The sequence below is a fragment of the Musca autumnalis genome, unplaced genomic scaffold (assembly GCF_047663935.1).
Source record: "Musca autumnalis isolate F117 unplaced genomic scaffold, ASM4766393v1 scaffold_4, whole genome shotgun sequence".
Taxonomy (NCBI): domain Eukaryota; kingdom Metazoa; phylum Arthropoda; class Insecta; order Diptera; family Muscidae; genus Musca; species Musca autumnalis.
This window is the reverse complement of record NW_027411977.1, coordinates 216,830,473-216,856,255: the sequence shown is the minus strand read 5'-3', so window position 1 is coordinate 216,856,255 and position 25,783 is coordinate 216,830,473. Positions and strand designations below refer to the sequence as shown.

General features: G+C 34.9%; 3 protein-coding genes across 4 annotated transcripts; 2 read left to right on the top strand and 1 right to left on the bottom strand.

Moving 5' to 3' along the window:
- Positions 1–1,495: 1,495 nt before the first annotated feature.
- dbo (Kelch-like protein diablo) lies at positions 1,496–14,599 on the bottom strand. 2 transcript variants are annotated; one of them, XM_073986562.1, is made up of 7 exons: positions 14,291–14,599; positions 8,692–9,465; positions 8,060–8,629; positions 7,872–7,993; positions 5,117–5,306; positions 4,854–5,041; positions 1,496–1,846 (listed from the first exon to the last, which is right to left on the bottom strand). In XM_073986562.1, the coding sequence occupies exons 2-7, from the start codon at positions 9,409–9,411 to the stop codon at positions 1,822–1,824; spliced, it is 1,815 nt and encodes a 604-aa protein (XP_073842663.1). In that variant the 5' UTR covers positions 9,412–9,465; positions 14,291–14,599; the 3' UTR covers positions 1,496–1,821. The 2 variants fall into 2 exon arrangements, with proteins under 2 accessions (XP_073842663.1, XP_073842662.1); XM_073986561.1 differs by lacking the exon at positions 14,291–14,599 and adding an exon at positions 12,758–13,094.
- Positions 14,600–14,832: 233 nt separating this feature from the next.
- Positions 14,833–16,944, top strand: Atg3 (Autophagy-related protein 3). Its single transcript, XM_073980647.1, has 5 exons — positions 14,833–15,119; positions 15,299–15,434; positions 15,496–15,686; positions 15,830–16,135; positions 16,212–16,944. Exons 1-5 carry the CDS (start codon positions 15,048–15,050, stop codon positions 16,491–16,493), a joined length of 987 nt encoding a protein of 328 aa, XP_073836748.1. The 5' UTR covers positions 14,833–15,047; the 3' UTR covers positions 16,494–16,944.
- Positions 16,945–19,101: 2,157 nt separating this feature from the next.
- Positions 19,102–20,308, top strand: LOC141400942 (protein roadkill-like). Its single transcript, XM_073980646.1, has one exon. The coding sequence runs from the start codon at positions 19,186–19,188 to the stop codon at positions 20,182–20,184; it is 999 nt and encodes a 332-aa protein (XP_073836747.1). The 5' UTR covers positions 19,102–19,185; the 3' UTR covers positions 20,185–20,308.
- Positions 20,309–25,783: the final 5,475 nt, after the last annotated feature.

Below are 25,783 nucleotides of genomic sequence, written 5' to 3'. Positions count from 1 at the left end.
AGAATGGTTGGGAATTTTCCAAAATTTCTTGCATAGTTTATGTTTAAAAAAATATTAATTAATTTTACAATTCACACTATTAATTTATAATAAGGCTCTTTTTCAAATTGCAATTCTGTGTCGTTTGGAAATATTAAAATAAAATATAAAAAATAAAATAAACAAAATGATGGTGAATCTTAGGAATTGATCAAGTATATTCTGAGACACACTTCACCTCTCACTTCACGCCTCAAGCATTTTGTCCATCCCATTTACTTCTATTTTCCACGAAAATCATGGTGCTAAGATTCCGTTCAGTCCATAAAATACTCGAAAAATAAGCGTAATTGGGGTGAACAAAATGCTTGGGGCGTGAAGTGAGAGGTGTAGTGTGTCTCAGAACATACCCGGATGATATAATGATTTAATTATTACACTTTGATTTATCTCATAATTGTTTATTTTTTTTTTTACTTTGCATTTTTATATAACCTGGCCGCGTGTATCCGGAGGATCGCCAACCTTTTATGCTGTCATCTCTTTAGTTGGAGAGGACAAGGAGTCCAACAAAAAAAAAATACTTTGCATTTTGGTTAGCTTAACCCCCAGTTTTTGTAAAAAATTTTATTCTTCTCACACGAATTGTCAAATTTTGTAGATCGATTTACTCGCTTTAGCTTAAATGTAGAGAGCTGATTTTTAAATGAGGAATCCTTAATGATATATGGAACGGGTATACGAAAAATTAGATGTGTATGTCATCTGGGGGCTGAGCTATGAATGCCTAAATTATTACGAATATAGACGAACGAACAAAAACTGGGGGTAAATAGTTGTTTACAAAACTAAACAAATCAAATTATTATTATCCCTCACATATTTTTTAAAATTATTCATAAACTAAAAAATAACTTAAAATTTACAATTCTGTTTTTTTTTTAGTTTTGTTTTTTGAATCTACGATTTAAAGTGCCTATATTAAACACTCAGAAAAAAGTTAAAGGTAATTAATTATAAGAAGGCTAAGAAATTAATAATGGTAAAAAAAATAATCTTATTAAATAAATAATTTGTTTATAATAATTTTAGCTTATTTTGTTAATGAGAGTGAAACTTAAGTTAAACAAAAAATAAGTATATTAAATATTGAAATAATCATTTTTTATTTTTAATTTAGTTTTGATAATTATTTCACTTCTTTTTGTTTATTTTTTTTTTTTTTTAGATTCATAAGGAAAAGGCAGTTCAGATACTTTAAATTTTGTTGTTGTTGTTCCTTTCATTGTTGGCTTGACAATTTAATCTCGTTTATTATTAAACATTTAGTGGAGAACAAAGATAACATTCATTATTACAGCATGTCCCGTAAATGTGCCACTGACTCAATGAATCAACAAATTTACGGGACATGCTAAATCGTTTATTGGCAAATTGTATTGCTTTCATCATTATAGGGGAGGTGGTGGGAGGGCAGGGATTAATGGACAAAGTTTGTGGTCTTTTCTATTTAATATTTTCTTTGTCTTTGTTTGCAAAGATTTTGTTATAGCTGCCCCTTGCTGTGCACAGAGGGAATTTTGTTTTTTTTTATATAATTTGCAATACAAATATCATTCAATTATTTTTCAACTAACAATTTTTTTCACAATACACCATTAAAATTTCTTTTTCATTTTTTACAAATATTTTTATAATAAATTCTTCTTCTTTGAGTTTTTTCATCTAGCTTTGTTATCTGGCTTTTTTTAGATTAATGCTGTTATTGCTAGTTTAGCTTACCATTTATTTATATAAATTGGTAATATAAATGTTTTTTGAGTCGTTACTATCCATTCCCAATCATACAACAGAGTCCTTGCGGATCCTGAAAAAAGAAGAAATGCAAAAAATTAGTTAGAAATTTTATTAAATTCAAATTATTATGTCAATAACAACACACAACTGAGCATCATTTTATAGAAATATTTGGGCCATCTGCCTGTTACAGAAAGCCTCGGTGTTTTCCCAGAATTACCAAAAGTTATATTTGGTATATCAAAAAATTGAGGTTATTTTTACAATTTCCCAAAATGAGACAATTTGACCCCCAAACATACATTTTAGGAAAAAGTTGACAATGGGAAAAACAATATTTATCGAATTTTACTGGGGGTCACTGAACAAAATGTATTGCTAAATGTAATACAAAGCAATAAAAGTTTTTATTTTAATTTGAAATACTGAAAATTTTAAGGTTATTTCTACAATATTTCGAAATAAGCCCATTTGACCCCCAAACCTACATTTTAGGTGGTCGAAGCCAAAGCAAAATATTTTCTACATTAAATTTCATTATAGGTCAGTGAACAAAAGAAAACCGTAATTGCAACACACACCAAGAAAAAAAAATCATTTAAATTTGATATAGTAAAAATGTTAGGTTATTTTTTATATTTTTTTAAAATAAATCCATTAACCCATAAATCCACATTTTAGGTAGTCGGGGCCAAAGAAAAATATGTTCTACATAGAATTTCATAAGGAGTCACTGAACAAATGTTATCGCTAAATCTAATATATACCAAGAAAAAAGAATCATTTAAAGTTGATGTACTAAAAAATGTTAGGTTATTTTTTATAACTTTTTAAAATAAACCCATTAACCATAAATCTACATTTTAGGGAGTCGGGGCCAAAAGGAAAATATTTTCTACATCGAATTTCATTAGAAGTCACTGAACAAAAGATAATGACATTATATGTAATAGATACCAAAAAATATCCCTCAAAATTATAGCTTATATTTACAAATTTCGAAATAAGCTCATTTCACCCATAAATCTACATTTTATAGGGACGATGGCAAAAGAAAATATGTTCCATAGCAAATTTCATTTTAGGTCACCCAACAAAAGTTCCCTCTCAATGTAACAGATGCCAAGAAAAATTATCATTTAAATTTGGCATGCTTAAATATGTTAGGTTATTTTTACAATATTTGGAAATTAGGCCATTTGATCCACAAACCTGCATATTAGGGAGTCGGAGCTAAAGGAAAATATCTTCTATACCGAATTTCACTATAGGTCACTGAACAAAAGATAACGCTAAATTTAACACATACCAAGAAAAAATTATCATTTAAATTTGACATGCTTAAATATGTTAGGTTATTTTTACAATATTTGGAAATTAGGCCATTTGATCCACAAACCTGCATATTAGGGAGTCGGAGCTAAAGGAAAATATCTTCTATACCGAATTTCACTACAGGTCACTGAACAAAAGATAATGCTAAATTTAATACATACCAAGAAAAAATTATCATTTAAATTTGACATGTTTAAATATGTTAGGTTATTTTTACAATGTTTGGAAATTAGGTCATTTGATCCACAAACCTGTATATTAGGGAGTCGGAGCTAGAGGAAAATATCTTCTATACTGAATTTCCCTACTGGTCCAGTGACCAAAGATAACGCTAAATTTAATACATACCAAGAAAAAATTATCATTTAAATTTGACATGCTTAAATATGTTAGGTTATTTTTACAATATTTTGAAATTAGGCCATTTGACCCATAAACCTGCATATTAGGGAGTCGGAGCTAAAGGAAAATATCTTCTATACCGAATTTCACTATAGGTCACTGAACAAAAGATAACGCTAAATTTAATACATACCAAGAAAAAATTATCATTTAAATTTGACATGCTTAAATATGTTAGGTTATTTTTACAATATTTTGAAATTAGGCCATTTGACCCATAAACCTGCATATTAGGGAGTCGGAGCTAAAGGAAAATATCTTCTATACCGAATTTCACTATAGGTCACTGAACAAAAGATAACGCTAAATTTAATACATACCAAGAAAAAATTATCATTTAAATTTGACATGTTTAAATATGTTAGGTTATTTTTACAATGTTTGGAAATTAGGCCATTTGATCCACAAACCTGCATATTAGGGAGTCGGAGCTAGAGGAAAATATCTTCTATACTGAATTTCCCTACTGGTCACTGAACAAAAGATAATGCTAAATTTAATACATACCAAGAAAAAATTATCATTTAAATTTAGTATGCTTAAAAATTGTAGGTTATTTTTACAATATTTCAAAGTAAGCTCGTTTGACCCATAAAATAGATTCTAAATTCAATTTCACTATAGGTCACTGAACAAAAGTTCTCGCTAAATGTAATAGATACCAAAAAAAAAAAATATCATTTAAATTTGGTATGCTTAAAATTTTTAGATTATTTTTAGAATATTTGGAAATTAGGTCATTTGACCCACAAACCTACATTTTAGGGGAACGAAGCCAAAGGAAAATTTGTTCTACATCCAATTTCATTGTAGTTCACTAAACAAAAAGCATCGCTAAAAGTCACACAGAGTAGAAGAAAGGTCCCAATTTAATTTGATACGCTAAAAATTTTAGGTTATTTCTACAATATTTCGAAATAAGCCTATTTGATCCATAAATTTACATTTTAGGGGGATGGAGCCAAAAGAAAATATGCTCTACATCAAATTGCACTACAGGTCACCGAAGAAAATTAACCTGTAACTGCAATGCATTCCTAGAAAAAATCATGAAGTAATAAAATATGCCATTATGAGTCAAAAAATACATTTTAGCGGAATGGTATCAATATATTCTGCAACAAATTCTACTATAGGTCACCGAATAAATGTTTAAGCTAAATGTAATATATATGAAGAAAATTTTGATATTTCGTTTTTATCAAAGATTGTTAGGTTATTTTTACAATTTTTACGTTCCTAAATAGTTTAGAAAATAACGGCTAATTTTCCTCTTCTACCTTTTGAATTCTACTGTTTTAAAGAAATGGTAAAGGAAATACCATTATCGCCAAACTTACCACATATAATTTTCAGTTTGAGGTGCTCTCATAACACCAACACCACCACCTAAACGGCGATAATTCATGCAGCCACACAGGCGCCATTGATTTGTCTCGGTATCATAAACTTCAATGGTTTTCAAATAGGCAGAACCATCAAAACCACCAACAGCATATAGTTGGCCATTGACCACAGCTAAGCCGACCTGAATAAAAAATCAGATAGTGTCATATTGAGAAAAAACATCTGATGTACATATATAAAAAAGTGTTTTACTTACACCACTACGTCGCGATGTCATTGCCACAATTGGACTCCATGTATTTGTATGGGGATTATAACGTTCAGCCGAAGATAATTCCATGCAATCATCACGACCACCCACAGCATATATGTAATTATTGAAAACGGCACAGCCTAAATGTTTGCGTCGTGTTGACATGGGACTGACAGCAACCCATTTGTTTTGTCTGCAAAATTGAAAACAGGGAATAATTTAGGCATGAAATAAACAAAGTTTGAGATAAATTGGATTCGAAATACAAAATGACAATTTTTTGACTATTAAAAGAATAAGAGATATGTGGACATCCTTTCCAAAGGAAAGGGTGCTTCAGAAGATCCGTTCCAAAGGAAAGTGTGCTTCAGAAGATCATTTCCAAAGGAAAGGGTGCTTCAGATGATCCTTTCCAAAGGAAAGACTGCTTCAGAAGACGATTTCCAAAGGAAAGGGTGATTCAGAACATCCTTTCCAAAGGAAAATGTACTTCAGAAGACGCTTTCCAAAGGAAAGGTTGCTTCAGAAGATCCTTTCCAAAGGAAAAGGTGCTTCAGAAGATGCTTTCCAAAGGAAAGGGTGCTTCAGAGGATCCTTTCCAAAGGAAAGGGTGCTTCAGAAGATCCTTTCCAAAGGAAAAGGTGCTTCAGAAGATCCATTCCAAAGGAAAAGGTGCTTCAGAAGATCCTTTCCAAAGGAAAGGGTGCTTCAGAAGATACTTTCCAAAGGAAAGTGTGCTTCAGAAGATACTTTCCAAAGGAAAGGGTGCTTCAGAAGATACTTTCCAAAGGAAAGGGTGCTTTAGAAGATACTTTCTAAAGGAAAGGGTGCTTCAGAAGATACTTTCCAAAGGAAAGGGTGCTTCAGAAGATGCTTTTCAAAGGAAATGGTGCTCCACAAGATGCTTTCCAATGAAAAGAGTGCTTCAGAAGATCTTTTCCTAATGAAACGGTGCATCAGAAGATCCTTTCCTAATGAAACGGTGCTTCAGAAGATGCTTTCCTAATGAAACGGTGCTTCAGAAGATCCTTTCCTAATGAAACGGTGCTTCAGAAGATGCCTTCCTAATGAAACGGTGCTTCAGAAGATCCTTTCCTAATGAAACGGTGCTTCAGAAGATGCTTTCCTAATGAAACGGTACTTCAGAAGATCCTTTCCTTTGGAAAGGTTGCTTCAGAAGATCCTTTCCTTTGGAAAGGGTGCTTTAGAAGATCCTTTCCTTTGGAAAGGGTGCTTCAGAAGGTCCTTTCCTTTGGAATGGGTGCTTCAGTAGATCCTTTCCTTTGGAAAGTGTGCTTCAGAAGATGCTTTCCAAAGGAAATGCTGTTTCACAAGATGCTTTCCAATGAAAAGAGTGCTTCAGAAGATCCTTTCCTAATGAAACGGTGCTTCAGAAGATCCTTTCCTAACGAAACGGTGCTTCAGAAGATCCTTTCCTAACGAAACGGTGCTTCAGAAGATCCTTTCCAAAGGAAAGGGTGCTTCAGAAGATCCTTTCCTTTGGAAAGGGTGCTTTAGAAGATCCTTTCCTTTGGAAAGGGTGCTTCAGAAGGTCCTTTCCTTTGGAAAGGGTGCTTCAGTAGATCCTTTCCTAATGAAACGGTGCTTCAGAAGATCCTTTCCAAAGGAAAGGGTGCTTCAGAAGATCCTTTCCAAAGGAAAGGGTGCTTCAGAAGATGCTTTCCAAAGGAAAGGGTGCTTCAGAAGATACTTTCCAAAGGAAAGGGTGCTTCAGAAGATACTTTCCAAAGTAAAGGGTGCTTCAGAAGATACTTTCCAAAGGAAAGGGTGCTTCAGAAGATGCTTTCCAAAGGAAATGGTGCTTCAGAAGATCCTTTCCTAATGAAACGGTGCCTCAGAAGATCCTTTCCTAATGAAACGGTGCTTCAGAAGATCCTTTCCTAATGAAACGGAGCTTCAGAAGATCCTTTCCTAATGAAACGGTGCTTCAGAAGATTCTTTCCTTTGGAAAGGGTGCTTCAGAAGATCCTTTCCTAATGAAACGGTGCTTCAGAAGATTCTTTCCTTTGGAAAGGGTGCTTCAGTAGATCCTTTCTTTTGGAAAGGGTGCTTCAGAAGGTCCTTTCCTTTGGAAAGGGTGCTTCAGAAGATCTTTTCCAACGGGAAGGGTGCTTCAGAAGATCCTTTCCTAATGAAAGGGTGCTTCAGAAGATCCTTTCCTAATGAAAGGGTGCTTCAGAAGATCCTTTCCTAATGAAAGGGTCCTTCAGAAGGTCCTTTCCAAAGGAAAGGGTGCTTCAGAAGGTCCTTTTCAAAGGAAACGTTACTTCAGAAGATCCTTTCCATAGGAAATATTGCTTCGTAAAGCCTTTCCAAGGAAAATATTGCTTCGTAAGGCCCTTTCCATAGGAAATATTGCTTCGTAAACCTTTTCCAAAAAAATAGTGCTTCGTAACACCCTTTCCGAGGGAAAGGGTGCTTCATAGGAACCTTTCCAAAGGAAAGGCTAGTTCATAAGACCATTTATAAAGGAAACGGTACTTCGTTATACCCTTTAATAAGGAATGGGGGCTTCGTTAGACTCTTTCCAAAGGAGACCCTTTCGTAAGACTCTTTCTATCGGATTTTAGATATCTCCACTATCTCCCCTTTTCCCCTGAGAACTTGTCGCTGATGATATCAGGCTCATGATAAACATCGATACGAATCTAATTCAACTGAGGACATCCTACCACGAAGTTTTCTTTAGACCTTAAGATACTCTTCCAATTCTAGCAGGTCATTCCACGGTTCTTACCTTGGATCATAACGTTCCACAGTATTCAAAGGACACTGGCCATCCGAGCCGCCAATGGCATATAAATAACCACCTAAAACGGCAACAGCGACGCCCAAACGACGTGTTGTCATGGGGGCTACCTGGAAGCAAATAAAAAATTATCTTCAATCAGCTATCCTGGAACTCCAAAATATTCCTTGCCTTACCTTTGACCACTTATTCTCTTTGGGATCATAACGTTCGACATGGTTCAAACATTGGACACCATCTTGTCCACCCACAGCATATAGGAAACCATCAAGTACAGCAACACCAACACTGGTGCGACAAGATGTAGTGGGTGCAACATCACATGACCATTGATTTGTTTGTGGATCATAACGTTCAATACTATTCAAATAACTCTGGCCATCATGGCCACCAACGGCATAGAGCAAATCATTTAATACGGCAACACCAACACCACAACGTCTCTTACTCATGGGTGCAACCATTTTCCAATCATTAGTTTGTGGATCAAAACGTTCGACAGATGCAATGGCATCACCAGAACACCAACCACCGACAGCAAATAAGACTTCACCGCGACGGGTTGGTTTACGGGGACGGGTGCGAGGTCCCTGCATAAGGGGACGCTCTTGTGGAAGCAGGAGATAATTTTTGGCTTCATCAACTAAATCACGACATGCCTCATCGGAACGTACCAGCAGATCAGAGCCAACAGTGCCGACCAAAAATTTCGGTGACAACAATGGAAGACGGACATGTTGCAAAACCTGCAGGGGAAAGAATATGGCTATTAAAAAGAAGTCATGGTATGTTATTGGTGTGTACCTACCTGAGCTAAATGTTGCCTGCGATCGGCAATATTATATTTAAGCCATGACATAACGGCATTGAAAACTTGTTCCTCCGAACGTACATTCAATTCATCACTGCATATAATATCGACCAATTGCCCCACGGGCAGTAATAGGAATTCTTCACTTTCCATGACCTCTTGGAAGTTGTGTTGGGTAAATTTGTCGGCAATGCGCAATAGCTCACGACACGAATGTGTATCGGCAAAGGCGCGTATACCCAAACAATTTGTTGGATCCAATTGACGTTTTAAAAATTCACAGCATATATCTTGAATTTCGACTAGCTGGAGCAAACAAGCTGCCGGCAGCAATGTCTGGACATTAGACTCCTCAACCACAATGTGAGCTGTATAACAAAAATCTATCAATAGTTCCATGGCATTTTCATCTATGTCACGTATAGTGACTTCGGTTTGACGTGACTCCTCCAATTCACCCGTAAACATGGCTCGAAAATAGGGAGAACATGCCGAAAGTATGACACGATGGGCAAATATTTTACGACCACCAACATTGAGCACAACATCGCATAGCTCACGATGGCGCCTAAGCATGTTCAGTTCGGATAATGTGACCTTGGGGTGTTTGTCGGAGGTGTGGGCCATACGAGCCGGTGATTGTGGACGATCAACGCCACCAGCACCAGCTGTAGCGCCCGCACCGCCATTTGCACCCGGCAGCAACGGGTCACCCATTCTATTCGCTGCTAAGCGCAGCGGGGCAGATGCCCAACCCCACACCGCGTCTATCTGTAAAGAGAAAAAAAAAAACAATAAAAATTATTTAAATATGGTTTTACAATTGTGATGCAATTAAAAGTATTTATTTTTAGCATTGTTAGCAATCTTTTTGTTGTTGTTGTTTATTTTGCAACAAAACCCCAATGGAATTAATTAATCAATTACTTTTAATCCAAGTATCACGCAATCCCATAAATTGAAATTTGTTGTTATTGTAGTTTAGAAATAGATATACATCTCTGTTGTTGTTGCTGCTGTTGTGTTAGCACCCCATCCCCCTCTTCATTTTAGTTTATTTTAAGAAAACATAATCATCACGTGCACAAAAGCTATAGATTTGGCGGGCGGTTGTTGATCCATACAATCAAACGGACATCGAAAACTGTAACGCTTCAATATTTTTTGTGTGGCAAAAAAAGAAAAAACCTAAATGTTTTTTTTTTTAACTAAAAATATAAATCACGATTGTTGGCCAACAAAAGTAACAATTTGTTCATTCCCAAAACGAAAAGAAAATAAAAAAAAAAACATCTGTAAATTGGGAGACTAAAAGAATAGGTGAAATTGTTGCACAATGTGGAACAACAAAAATGTTGCCAAAAGAATTTCTTCTTTAATTTTTTTTTGGTTCCATTGCAAATTTCACATCTAAGAGGTATTTGATGCATTTTTCGAACTTTAAAATTAACTTTATATGCAATTTTTTAATTCTATTGCATTGCTAATCAAAAAGTAAGCAAATGCACCATTTTTCAAGGTGTGGTGAGTTTTTATGGAAATTCACCACACCTTGAAAATGTGGCAAACAAACGGGATTATTCTTATAGATAAATAAAACTCATAATTTCGAAATGTTTAGTTATAAAAACCAAGAAAAATGTACTTCAAATCTTTAAGATTGATTTTCTGTCAAAATCTTTAATTTCTTTACATTCCTAAGCAATCAATTATTCAAATGCACCAATTTTTATGTTGTGGTGAGTTTTTATGGAAATTCATTACTAATCAAAAACTTAAGCAAATGTTCTAGTTTTCAAGGTGTCGTGAATTTTTATGGAAATTCACCACACAATGTATACAAAAAAATATTTACATAGAATTTTTTTATTTATTTATTTAAAATTCATACAGGATTCATCCGAAAGAAAATGATTCATAGAAAATGTCGCCCTTCTTATTATGGATGAAATTTAAATTGGAAAAAATTATCAAAAATGAACATTTCTATAAAAAAATTATTCATGGATGAACTCTTTTGAACGAAACTACGCCATGGATGAATTAGAAAGAAAATAGAAAAATTCATTTTGGATGAAGTTTTTAATAGAAAAATTCGTTGTGGATGAAGTTTTAATAGAAAAATTCATTGTGGTTGAAGTTTTCTATAGAAAAATTCAATGTGGATGAACTTTTCTATAGAAAAATTCATTGTGGATGAAGTTTTCTATAGAAAAAATTCATTGTGGATGAAGTTTTCTATAGAAAAATTCTATGTGGATGAACTTTTCTATAGAAAAATTCATTGTGGATGAACTTTTCTATAGAAAAATTCATTGTGGATGAACTTTTCTATAGAAAAATTCATTGTGGATGAACTTTTCTATAGAAAAATTCATTGTGGATGAACTTTTCTATAGAAAAATTCATTGTGGATGAACTTTTCTATAGAAAAATTCATTGTGGATGAAGTTTTCTATAGAAAAATTCTATGTGGATGAAGTTTTCTATAGAAAAATTCATTGTGGATGAAGTTTTCTATAGAAAAAATTAACTGTGGATGAAGTTTTCTATAGAAAAATTCATTGTGGATGAACTTTTCTATAGAAAAATTCATTGTGGATAAAGTTTTCTATAGAAAAATTCATTGTGGATGAAGTTTTCTATAGAAAAATTCATTGTGGATGAAGTTTTCTATAGAAAAATTCACTGTGGATGAAGTTTTTTAAAGAAAAATTCATTGTGGATGAAGTTTTCTATAGAAAAAATTAACTGTGGATGAACTTTTTTATTTCATCATGGGTTTCACCATGGTTTAACTTTTCTATACTAAAATTCATCATGGATGAACGTTTCTAAAGGAAACGGGGACTTCCTCCCGGAAAATTATATATCGTTGTATTCAGGATGCCAAGGGCTATCTACTGTAAAAATTTCAGCCCGATCCGAGAGGTGCCCCTAAACAACCTAAAGGTGTGAAAGTACGAAATTTCCGAAATGTCAGGACCCATATCTCGGGAAGTATGGACTTCCCCCCGCAAAATTATATATCGTTGGAATCAGGGTCCCAAGGACTGCCTATGGTAAAAATTTCAGACCGATCCGAGAGGTGCCCCTAAACGACACTAGTTCCGGAAAATGTGTATGACATGGATGATCTCTTCAGTAAAAATGGTCTATCAGTAATGAAGGAAAATAGTAAATATATATAAGTACAAATGTTGGCAAACAAATGGAGTTATTAACCTTGATAAAATCGTATTACACATGTGTACGTACACACACATACAATAGATGGTACATGTTCTGTTCATATGAATTTTTTTATCCCCATCCACATTATATGCCCTTCCCTGACCTAATTGGCAACAACAACAATCTAAAGACCTAAGCAGCACAACCACCTATAAAATAAAATAAACAAATAAAAAGTTGATGAGAAAAGCAAGTGGTATGATATGGAAACATGCAATTATACATTGTTAAAGTGGGAAAAGAGCAAGGAAATAAAAAAACGGAAGCGGAAAACCGTATTACAATGAAAAGAAAATAAAGATGGTTCAAAAATTGTAATAAATTGGTAATACATTCATCAAAGGCCTTGGCTGGATTCTCAACACCATTCAATATTTCAAACTAAATCAACAACATAATGAACAGTTGGACGGACGGACAGACACCATGTCTATTTAGATCAGCGTCGCCCATAATATTTCCATCAATACTACAGCATATGTGTATGTATTGGTGAAAAAAACAACAACCACATGATATTCATCGTTTGTTTATTTACACATACACTGTACGTGAGAGAGAGAAGCAAATGCAAAAACAACTCAGTGGGCGCCCTCACTATACTTCTTTGCAAAGACAGCGCGTCTCTGATTTAGATGTAGCAATCACCTTATATTCTTATTAATAGAACCACACAATAATTTATTTACAAAATAGGGCGATTGCAAAGTCCATTATATCCATACTCAATGTTATACAAATCAATTTTATGCGATTCCCTTGATTTTGCTTTGCCATGGTTATTTATTCTCTATATTATTAACTTTTAATAAAGTATAAACTTTTTTACCTTTGCGTCTTTCTGGGCCACTGAAAAACTAAATTCACAACACCACAAGCCACAAAGCCAAAACCGCCTATTATTTGCAGGAATATTTGCAGCAATTCATATAAACACACCACACAGAGATATATTTTAAAGTTGACCAACTTTTTTCTCCAAATAGATTTTGTTTTTCAGCACAAATAGGAAAATGATTTTCTCATAGGGCCACAAAAAATGTAAATATCTACATGGAACTACAATAGAATGGGGGAAAACGCAATAAGAATTGATGTAAAATGAAAGAAGTGTAACAAAAAAACATTTAGGTGTGATAACATAGCGAGTAAGAAGAAGAAACTGCGAAATTCATTGGGAATTGATAGCACACACAGTTGCAACTCTTGGCAAAACATTGACGGCGTTGAGAAGGTTGAAAGTGTGGCTTATATAGCGTTTTTAATAATATATGTAATATTAAAAGATGCAAAAATAATATTTAGGAGGGATTTCTAAATCACATTGGCGCATCGGTAAGTCATTTTCAAATCTAGATGAATTAAATAAAAGCCTCGGCACATACGGTTCGTTGAGTGACGCGTTACAACAACCACATTAAAACTTCAAGAACAAACACTCTATAGTAAAATAAATTATGGATGAACTTTTCTATAGAATTTTTCTATAGAAAAGTTTATCCATAATGTATTTTACTATAGAAAATTATATAAATAAATAAAATAAAAAAAATAAAAATTCAATAAATTTTGTATAGAAAACTTCATTATGTACGAACTTTCTATAGAAAAAATTAATTACGGATGGATTTTGTATAGGAAAATTCATCATGGATGAACTTTCCTATAAAAAATTCTTCCCTGTTTGGTGTGCGTTAAAAAAAACAAATACATGTATTTCAATTTGAAATACATAAGCTTTGTTCCAGAACTAAAAAGTTTTTACAATTTTTACGACTTTTACACATTTTACCAGAAAAACCGTTCCCGTACACAAAAACGTTGTAAATGTTCACTTCTCTTTAAACAAAAATGGCGCTGAAAAGCACTCTTTAAAAACTTTTTACTCGACAAATTTGAGCGTGTAAAAATAGTAACATGGTTGCCGGCATCTCATTGGCTGGTACGTTAACTTTGACATTTGCTCCAGCTTTTTTTGACGTTTTTTTCATTTTTGAGTTCCCGAACTTAAACAAAACTTTGTGTAAAAACAATTTGTCTTTTTTTTAGGAGAACAAAGCTATATATTTTGTTTTTTTTTTTTTTTTTTTTTTTTTGAACGCACACAATACACGCAAAGTTTTAGGTTTTGGCCTGAAAATTGCTATCTCAACTGGCATCCCTATTTTTCGTTTCTTGCCAAATTTAACGCCGTCATATTTTCACTTTTGCAACGCCGTAGTTCACCTCTTATGTTTCCCCATATTTATCTTTCAAGCTAATTATTTCCCAATTTTAACACTTTTTGCAAATTTTTTGTAATTCATATTGTTGGTTTTTTTCAATCCTTAAAATCATTATTACTGCACTATTTTTTAAATACCTTTGCGTTTTCTTTTTGTACCACTGAATAACTTCCAATTCCACAACAAAGCCAATAACAACCCACAACAGCAGATTTAGAAAATGCAATTTTCGCTGCTTTTTCGAACGATTTTTTAAGTTTAGCTGAACATTTGGAAATATGTGCTTGTTTTTCGCCCCTAATTGTTGTTTTCACTAAATGGTATTGTTTATTTATAACTATTTTCTATTTCTATTTGTTTTTTTCCTCCGAGGGCACAAACACCGGGCCAGACTAGAAATTACATAGACGGCGTTACTAAATGACAAGAGAGCAGAGGAGTGTACTGCCTAATCAGCTGTTGCGCTAGCAAAATTTTGGTTATTTTAAATTCTTTAATATTTTTGTTGAATGTGGAATGAATATGTATGAAAAATATCGTAATTTGGCTTAAATGTTTATAAAAATAATTATTTGCAGTATAATTTATTATTTACATACAAAATAATAGCTACAAATAAAACGATTTCAACATGTGATCATCCCTTATGGGTTGGTTGACAACTCTGCAAATTTCTCTCACTGTTCATTGTTTGTTCTCTCTCACGGGTCGCAGTTATCGTTTTGACATCACTGAAAGAAAGCAAAAAGAAAGTGTTAGAAGTAGAAGTGTTAGAGAGAAATAAAAATTAATTAAAACAAAGAAAAAAGAAGTATTTACATATATTTTTCTTTAAATTCTAGAAGACAATCAAATTCTATAGCAAATACATATTAATAATACGGACTATAAAACATGCAAAGTGTTTTAAATACCGTTAAAGGGACCGCTCTAAATGTTGCCGAATACTTGACGCCAGTTTTAAAGGTAACAAAAAAAGTCGTAGAAAAAATGCACCACTATTGAAATGGTGGGTGGGGGTTACTGACTGTGTGTGTCCAACATTACTATTATTCTATTACTAGAGACCACGACACAGGGGAGGACCCAGACAACCGATGAGTCATGATATAAATATTCCCTGTTTTTTTCTCTTGTCCATTTAGGAATCCAAATTTCGGGAGACTGGAGTACTAACTCCCGAAGAATTTGTTGCAGCCGGAGATCATTTGGTACATCATTGTCCAACATGGCAGTGGGCTGCTGGTGATGAAAATAAAACAAAATCATATTTACCCAAAGGTTTGTCAAAGACAATTGAATTCGCCACTTTTATTATTATTGTTTTTTATTGTTATTGTAGATAAACAATTCTTGATTACACGCAATGTACCTTGCTATCGCCGTTGCAAGCAAATGGAGTATGTGGGCGAGGAAACTGTTGTGGAAGAAGAGGGTGGTGATGGTGGTTGGGTGGAGACCCATCAAATGAATGAAGATGGTACCTCAGCTGAATTGGATGATAAAATTTGTGAATTGACTTTGGATGATAGGGTAAGGTTTGAAGCAAAGAGCATAACGTTTGCTACGGGAAAGTATTCCAACAATAACTTTCTTCGGTGGTAAAATTTGTCAATCACCAAAACTGTCTACTTTCCCAAGCGAAAAACAAGAAATTAAAGGTTTATTTTTTTTAGGACGAAATGCATACCCCTGACAATGACCAACCAGGCAATATGGAAGAAGCTGCTGGCGACGAAGAGGACGATGACGAAGCCTTGGACATGGACGAATTTGAGGAAAGTGGCATGCTGGATTTGGTGGACCCGGCTGTGGCCACTGTACGTAAGGCAGAAAAACCTGACAGCAGCAATAATGAAGGTGGTGCCGCCGCCTCATATGATACTCAAGATTCAGTTCTACATACCCGTACCTATGATCTACACATAACCTATGACAAATATTACCAAACACCACGTCTATGGGTGGTGGGTTATGATGAGGTAAATCGAACTTTAATTGAACCATGAAGAATTATTAGATATTATTATTGAAATAAATTTTGTTGCTTCATACCAGAATCGCAAACCCCTGACCGTTGAACAAATGTATGAAGATGTCTCACAAGATCATGCCAAAAAGACTGTTACCATGGAATCCCATCCCCATTTGCCAGGTCCAAATATGGCTTCAGTGCATCCCTGTCGTCATGCCGATATAATGAAAAAAATCATACAAACGGTTGAAGAGGGCGGTGGTGAATTGGGTGTGCATTTATATTTGATAATATTCTTGAAATTTGTACAAACTGTTATACCAACAATTGAATATGATTTTACGCAAAATTTCAATTTATCTTAAGTGACCGACCACCACCACACAACAACAAGCCCATCCCCACCACTCCTCCCATCACCACAATTTACAACAAAATATTATGATGTTAGATCTAGTTATGGCTTGTTTCGCTTAAAACATAATTCAGTGAATAAACACACAGGTTAAAAAATTTACCATTTCACAAAAAAAATCCCTTAAACTTTAATCTAAACTCAAAATAAACGTGTGTAAATTGCCATATAAAAAAGTTTTGCTTTAATTGCTAATCATAATGTCATTGCTAAATAAAAATTTTGTATAGAATATTATTGTTTTTTTTTTTTTTTTTCTAATTAATGTAAATTATTATTTAATTCCTTCTCTTTTTTTAATTTAAATAAATCCAAATCAATAACTTCTTTGTAACTATTATGTATGAACTCTCCATATGTATGTATTTATGCTTTAAGAAATAAACTATTTCTAGAAAGTAGTGAGATGAAATATTATTCTACAAGGTGGTAACGAGAAAATTCGTCAATTAACAAGTTTTCTGTAGGGAAAGTTGTGAAACAACAAACTTTCCATGAGAAAAGTCTTCAGTCAACAAATGTTCTATAGGAAAAGTTGTCAATCAATATATTTTCTATACGAAAATTTGTCAATCAACAACTCTTCTATAAGAAAAGTAGTCAATCAACATATTTTACACGAGAATGTTGTCAATCAACAATTTAATTATTAATCAATTAACAACTTTTATATAAGAAAATTTGTCAATCAGCAACATTTCTATATGAAAAGTTGTCAATCAACAATGTTTCAATAAGAAATGTTGTCAGTCAACATTTTTTCTATAAGAAAAGTTGTCAATCAACATATTTTACACTAGAAAAGTTGTCAATCAATAAATTTGTTATAAGAAAAGTTGTCAATCAACAATTTTTCTATTAGAAAAGTTACTAATGAACAATTTTTTCTATGAGAAAAGTTGTCGATCAACGTTTTTCTATGGGAAAAATTGTCAGTCAAATAATTTGTTTATAGGAAAAACGACAAAAATCGGTAAAATTAAAATGCTTATTATTTCGGTAATTAACGATATTATACGGCAAGTTAGCGACCAATAGAAAATAGTCGCAAAGTTCTGTCGATAGCAACAGTGTTGTTAACTTTAATTTGAACATTTCATTCATAATTTTGCGGTTTAATGTTACCGAGTTTTGTCGGTATGTAACTCAAAAAATGAGTAAGAGAATCGCACTACAGGGGGGTTACTCTCTATTGCGATGCGTAAGAAAAATGCGATGCGTAAGGAAATTAAATGCGTCTCTAATACGTTTTCGTACCTCTATTCGCAAGTATTTTTGTTCCTTTTTCCTTTCTGTCACCGCCGCAATCTGTAATACAAAAGCATATGTCAAAATCGTGCGTTAACGCAAATATCTTGCGCTAACAAAATACCAAACGCAAACGCATGGCAATATAGAGTAACCCCCCAGATTGTGTTACAGCAGAAGTTTTTTGTTGAAACAATACACTGATACATCTACCTTTATTATTGCAAAATGTCACCAACAGTAAAAAAATAGGTGTGTACGATAACTTTCCCAGCAATAATTACTCAGTCAGTTACAGCAACCTCTCAGTGAATTTTACTCTCTCAAGCAAGAAAGTCAGCTGTTTCCGAAAATGTAAGCAATTTGTTTTTCTTTCCTTTATATTTTAAACCATGGTACAATTACTTAGGTAGATGTCTCAGCCCAGCTGATTCGCCATGAAAAATCAAAACAAAAACCATATGATTTTGTAAGTAACCCTGCGTTTACAAATGACAGCATAGTTGACTTCATGTATTGATTGTCAAAATCCCACAACTTGCCTGTGTGACGTAGGCGTCCCGACAACTGCAAAAACAGTTGTAAAATTTTGAATGAAAATCATCGATTTATTTTTGTTTTCAGTTCTCATATTTTGTTTTTGTTCATGTTCTTTTGTTTTCAACACATTTCAATTATTATCCCACTTATTTTTACAATAATGTCAAAAATTTGTCTTCCTTACTGTCTGTGAAAAAATGATGGACAGCTGAGAGACAAACGACAAATGTATGTATGTGTTAGTAAATCAGAGTTGTATTTGAAGACAAACTGTCTGGTGTAAACGCCTAGTAAGAGATAGGGATCAAAAATGTTAAGTCAGCAGTCATACGCGTAAAATTTGCGGCCAAGAAAATTGAGTTTTTGTGTGGGAGAGGGGAAGAACCAGTACAGTGGGGCTCTTTCCTCTCCGTTCTCTCCCAAAAACTCAATTTTCTTTACCGCAAATTTTGCGCGTGTGATTATTGACTAAGATTTCGAGTTGTTTACATTGAACAGGTGATTAAAAGTCAGCTGATCAGACTTGCAAATTTTTGCGGGACAAATTTTCCCAGCAAAAATTACGCCCATGACCATGTGTGAACGGAAAACCAAAAGAAGTCGACGGAAAGCCTACGTTTCACAAGCAAGTTTTGGGTTTTTGACAATCAATACATGTACTCAACTGTCCTGTCATGTGTAAACGCAGCGTTACATTATCATGAACAGCTGTTTATAAATATAAAAATTATCGATGGTACCGATTGTTTTCCCGCCATTATTTCATTCAGTATTTTGTTTTGTGGCGCACAATAAATTTTAATTTTGATTTTGAGAAAAAAAGAAAACTATTTTTCATTTGTAAACCAACAAAAATGCCGCCAAAAAGAAAAAGGGAACCAATAAAACGAGAAGGCAATGGGAAAATTAAAATGACTGGGAGTCGTTATGTTTGGAAAGTAAAACGAGAATATACAATGGCGGAATGTCCAGAAATTACACATGATGAAGGTGGAATAACTTCGACATGGCGAATGTTAATAAATTGGAAGAGTGGTGCAATTTATATAACCTTGGCTTCTGTGAACACAACAAATCGCCTGCTATTCCAAGCTATAATATCTTACAAAGATCATGCCTCGATTGATGTGCACATTTCATCAGGAGAATGTAAAAAATTAATCTATATTGGGAACAGTGATATTTTGGAATATGATTCAATGGAATTTTCACTTGAGTTCAAGTTAAAAGATGAAATTAAGCATCCAAGGGAAATTAAATTCCATGAGCCCTGTAAGAAAAGGAAAACACAAACGGATTCCAAAAGGTCCATTATAAGCAATCATTACGGTAAACTGTTGGCCAGTGAAGAATTTAGCGATATAACACTTGTTGCCCAGGGAGGAATTGAATTGAAAGCCCATCGACTTATATTAAGGACACGTAGTACAGTGTTTGATGCCATGTTTCGCAATGATTTCCTGGAGAATCAAACAAATCGTATAACCATTGATGATATCGATGCTGATGTGCTCGAAGAAATGCTAAAATATATATACACAGGTGATGATGATAATATACCCAAGGAAATGGCTTCGGAACTCTTAATGGTGGCTGATAAATATGCCTTGATGGATCTACAAGAAATGTGTGTAAAAATTTTAATAGACTCCAAACAAATAGATACAATTACCGACACTCTTCTGTTGGCCGAACGTAATTCCAATAAACGCCTAAAGGAACAGGTTATAGAATTTATCATAGCCAACATTAAAGATGTTATGGAAACAGTACATTGGAAAACACTTCAAGAGACGGAACCTAATTTGTGTCTTGAAGTTATGGGTAAAGCTATTACAAATGGTCATAGTTAAATGCCAACCATCTGTGGAATCTGAAAGAGTTACTCACTCGTTCAAATATTGTAACTCAAGTGGTACCTGAAAATAAGTATTACATGCGAGCTGAATATAATTAAAGCTATTTTTTAAGTATTTTGTTTCTTTTCTTTTTGTATTTTTGTTTATAAAATTTATGTGTAGATACTAAGAATATTTCGTATCACGTATAAATAAATAAATGACAAATTTATAACCTTCGGCATTATGGCTACAGGGTAGGTATATGCACTATGTCACAATCAGAAATGTGTTTTATTGAAATCAAGGCTTCATACCCCAAATTTGACAATTTAGAGTTGGTGTAATCATATCAACCATCGCCCATGTCATTTTATTCTTAATATTTTTCTAAATAATACCCGTCCAAGTGTTCGGTTATGTTCCGAGACAAACTTCACTTTTTACTTCAAGTCCTAAGCATTTTGTTCAACCCATTCACTCCTTTTTCTTTGCGAATTTATTGGGGCTAAGATTCATCTGGGTATTCAAAAAGAAGAGTACTGGAAAAATAGATGTAAATGGGTTGAACGTAACCCCTTGTTTTTGTAATATTTGAAGGATTAAGTATTCTATTCCAATAGACTGTGTGTCGACTGAATCTGCATACCTACCTCAGGCAAACAGAATCAAGGATCCATAGAATCACCAATTGTATAACAAAGGGTCCTTAGAAGCAACCTTTCTATAACAAAGTGTCCTTAGAAGCACCCTTTCTATAACAAAGTGTCCTTAGAAGCACCCTCTGTATAACAAAGTGTCCTTAGAAGCAACCTCTGTATAACAAAGTGTCCTTAGAAGCACCCTCTGTATAACAAAGTGTCCTTAGAAGCACCCTTTGTATAACAAAGCGTCCTTAGAAGCACCCTTTGTAAAACAAAGGGTCCTTAGAAGCACCCTTTGTATAACAAAGGGTCCTTAGAGGCATCCTTTGTATAAGAAAAGGTTCTTAGAAGCACCCTTTGTATAACAAAGGGTCCTTAGAAGCACCCATTGTATGACAAAGGGTCCTTAAAATCACCCATTGTATAGCAAAGGGTCCTTAAAAGCAGCCTTTGTATAACAAAGGGTCCTTAGAAGCACCCTATGTATAACAAAGAGTCCTTAGAGGTTCCCCTTGTATAACAAAGGGTCCTTAGAAGCCCCCTTTGTATAACAAAGGCTCCGTAGAATCACCCATTGTATAGCAAAGGGTCCTTAGAAGCACCCTTTGTATAACAAAGGGTCCTTAGAAGCACCCATTGTATAACAAAGGGTCCTTAGAAGCACCCATTGTATAACAAAGGGTCGTTAGAAGCACCCTTTGTATAACAAAGGGTCGTTAGAAGCAACCTTTGTATAACAAAGGGTCCTTAGAATCACCCATTGTATAGCAAAGGGTCCTTAGAAGCAACCTTTCTATAACAAAGTGTCCTTAGAAGCACCCTTTCTATAACAAAGTGTCCTTAGAAGCACCCTCTGTATAACAAAGTGTCCTTAGAAGCAACCTCTGTATAACAAAGTGTCCTTAGAAGCACCCTCTGTATAACAAAGTGTCCTTAGAAGCACCTTTGTATAACAAAGCGTCCTTAGAAGCACCCTTTGTAAAACAAAGGGTCCTTAGAAGCACCCTTTGTATAACAAAGGGTCCTTAGAGGCATCCTTTGTATAAGAAAAGGTTCTTAGAAGCACCCTTTGTATAACAAAGGGTCCTTAGAAGCACCCATTGTATGACAAAGGGTCCTTAGAATCACCCATTGTATAGCAAAGGGTCCTTAAAAGCAGCCTTTGTATAACAAAGGGTCCTTAGAAGCACCCTATGTATAACAAAGAGTCCTTAGAGGTTCCCCTTGTATAACAAAGGGTCCTTAGAAGCCCCCTTTGTATAACAAAGGCTCCGTAGAATCACCCATTGTATAGCAAAGGGTCCTTAGAAGCACCCTTTGTATAACAAAGGGTCCTTAGAAGCACCCATTGTATAACAAAGGGTCCTTAGAAGCACCCATTGTATAACAAAGGGTCGTTAGAAGCACCCTTTGTATAACAAAGGGTCGTTAGAAGCAACCTTTGTATAACAAAGGGTCCTTAGAATCACCCATTGTATAGCAAAGGGTCCTTAAAAGCAGCCTTTGTATAACAAAGGGTCCTTAGAAGCACCCTATGTATAACAAAGAGTCCTTAGAGGTTCCCCTTGTATAACAAAGGGTCCTTAGAAGCCCCCTTTGTATAACAAAGGCTCCGTAGAATCACCCACTGTATAGCAAAGGGTCCTTAGAAGCACCCTTTGTATAACAAAGGGTCCTTAGAAGCACCCATTGTATAACAAAGGGTCCTTAGAAGCACCCTTTGTATAACAAAGGGTCCTTAGAAGCACCCTTTGTATAACAAAGGGTCGTTAGAAGCACCCTTTGTATAACAAAGGGTCGTTAGAAGCAACCTTTGTATAACAAAGGGTTCTTAGAAGCACACTTTGTATAACAAAGGGTCCTTAGAAGCACCCATTGTATAACAAAGGGTCCTTAGAAGCACCCATTGTATAACAAAGGGTCCTTAGAAGCACCCATTGTATAACAAAGGGTCCTTAGAAGCACCCATTGTATAGCAAAGGGTCCTTAGAAGCAGCCTTTGTATAACAAAGGGTCCTTAGAAGCACCCATTGTATAACAAAGGGTCCTTAGAAGCATCCTTTGTATAACAAAGGGTCCTTAGAAGCACCCTTTGTATAACAAAGGGTCCTTAGAAGCACCCATTGTATAACAAAGGGTCCTTAGAAGCACCCATTGTATAGCAAAGGGTCCTTAGAAGCAGCCTTTGTATAACAAAGGGTCCTTAGAAGCAGCCTTTGTATAACAAAGGGTCCTTAGAAGCAGCCTTTGTATAACAAAGGGTCCTTAGAAGCACCCTTTGTATAACAAAGAGTCCTTAGAGGTACCCCTTGTATAACAAAGGGTCCTTAGAAGCACCCTTTGTATAACAAAGGGTCCTTAGAAGCACCCTTTGTAAAACAAAGAGTCCTTAGAGGTACCCTTTGTATAACAAAAAAAGGGTCTTTAGAAGCCCCCTTTGTATAACAAAGGCTCCGTAGAATCACCCATTGTATAGCAAAGGGTCCTTAGAAGCCCCCTTTGTATAACAAAGGGTCCTTAGAAGCACCCTTTGTATAACAAAGGGTCCTTAGAAGCACCCTTTGTATAACAAATGGTCCTTAGAAGCACCCATTGTATAACAAAGGGTCCTTAGAAGCACCCTTTGTATAACAAAGGGCCCTCAGTAGCAACCTTTGTATAACAAAGGGTCCTTAGAAGCACCCTTTGTATAACAAAGGGCCCTCAGTAGCAACCTTTGTATAACAAAGGGTCCTTAGAAGCACCCTTTGTATAACAAAGGGTCCTTAGAAGCACCCATTGTATAACAAAGTGTCCTTAGAAGCACCCTTTGTATAACAAAGTGTCCTTAGAAGCACTCATTGTATGGCAAAGGGTCCTTAGAAGCCCCTTTGTATAACAAAGACTCCTTAGAAGCACCCTTTGTATAGCAAAGGGTCCTTAGAAGCACCCTTTGTATAACAAAGAGTCCTTAGAAGCACCCTTTGTATAACAAAGGGTCCTTAGAAGCACCCTTTGTATAAGAAAGGGTCCTTAGAAGCACCCTTTGTATAACAAAGGGTCCTTAGAAGCACCCTTTTTATAACAAAGGGTCCTTAGAAGCACCCTATGTATAACAAAGGGTCCTTAGAAGCACCCTTTGTATAACAAAGCGTCCTTAGAGGAAACTTTTGTTTAACAAAGGGTCCTTAGAAGCACCCTTTATGTATCGAAGGATCCATAGAATCACCCTTTATATAACAAAGGGTCCTTAGAAGCACCCTTTATATAACAATGGGTCCTTAGAAGGACCCTTTGTATAACAGAGGGTTCTTAGAAGCACCCTTTCTATAACAAAGGGTCGTTAGAAGCACCCATTGTATAACAAAGGATCCTTAGAAGCACCTTTTATATAAGAAAGCGTCCTTAAAAGCACCTTTTATTTAACAAAAGGTCCTTAGAAGCAACAATTGTGTTACAAAGGATCAGTAGAAGTATCCTTTGTAAACCAAAGGATCTTTAAAATCACCCTTTGAGCAACAACCAGTACAAAGAAGAATCCTTATTATAACAATGGATCCTTAGAAGCTTCCTTCGCGTAACTAATGGTCCTTAAAAGCGTCCTTCAAGTAACTAATGGTCCTTAGAAGCAGCCTTTGTGTAACAGAGGATCCTTAGAAGCACCATTGTATTACGAAGGGTCCTTAGAAGCACACTTGTATAACAAAGGTTCCTTAGAAGCACCTTTTGTATAAAAAAGGTCCATTGTATAACAAAGGGTCCTTAGAAGCACCCTTTGTGTATCGAAGGATCCTTAGAAGCACCCTTTGTGTATCGAAGGATCCTTAGAAGCACCCATTGTATAACAAAAGGTCCTTATAAGCACCCTTTATATATCGAAGGGTCCTTAGAAGCACCAATTGTACAACAAAGTGTCCTTAGAAGCACCCTTTGTATAACAGAGGGTCCTTAGAAGCACCCTTTGTATAACAAAGAGTTCTTAGAAGCACCCTTTGTATAACAAAGTGTTCATAACAATATGTCCTCTGTCGAAAAAAATGGTAAACTTAAGACCTGATTTTTTAGCACAAAACAAAAATTTATTATAGGTAATTCAGTTTTTTGACAAGGTATGATTATTCTTTTAATTGTTATAAAACATTCACCACGTTCCAATGCAATGATCACCTACCAATGATGATCTACTGTTTTACTTAAAATCTCGCAGCATAACTGGGGATTGTTTTTTTGAAATTCTTTCCAAATCTGCGTTTTCATGACATCTCTTATGTTCCTCATGATATATTCAATGGCGTTGTTTTTAAGTCGTTTATTGGAATTACGTTCCGCCAATAGGAGAATATCAAGAACTGAAGTATTGTCCATAGTTTTGTTGAAAATTTGCTCGCACATATTTTCCAGGCCCTGCAATTGATACTTATTAGCAGCATAGTAGAGATCTGTTGCCATTTCCTCAGGTATTTGCCGGTTTGTATATATAAAGTTCAACATTTCCTGTATTACTTGGGCACTGATATCATCAATATAAATACGATTTGTTTTACTCTCTTCGAAGTCATTGCGAAACATAGCGGCAAAAACTTCGCTTCGGGCACACAGTATAGATTTGTGAGCTTTAAATTCAATTCCTACTTGGCCAGCGACAATGGTGACATCGCTAAATTCCCCACTAGCTAAAATTTTAGCAAAATCATTTGATGAACTTGACGATGCTGATGGCAAACATTTCGGGAGCAAAGTTGTGCTGTTACTACGTACATCTACGACTTAATATCAAGAAGGAATTGTATCGAGTCATTTGAAGTTAAATGGAATTTTTCAGTTTCAGAAGAAAGAAAATCAAATCTTAAAGGATCCCCATTTTTAGAGATTTTTCTGTTATTTTTGGTAGACATTACTTGCCCAGACATTATGCCAGATATCGAAATGTTCGCTGCAATATCTATGCTGCTGTCAGAAACAGGGAATAGCCGTATACGAGTAACCGTAGT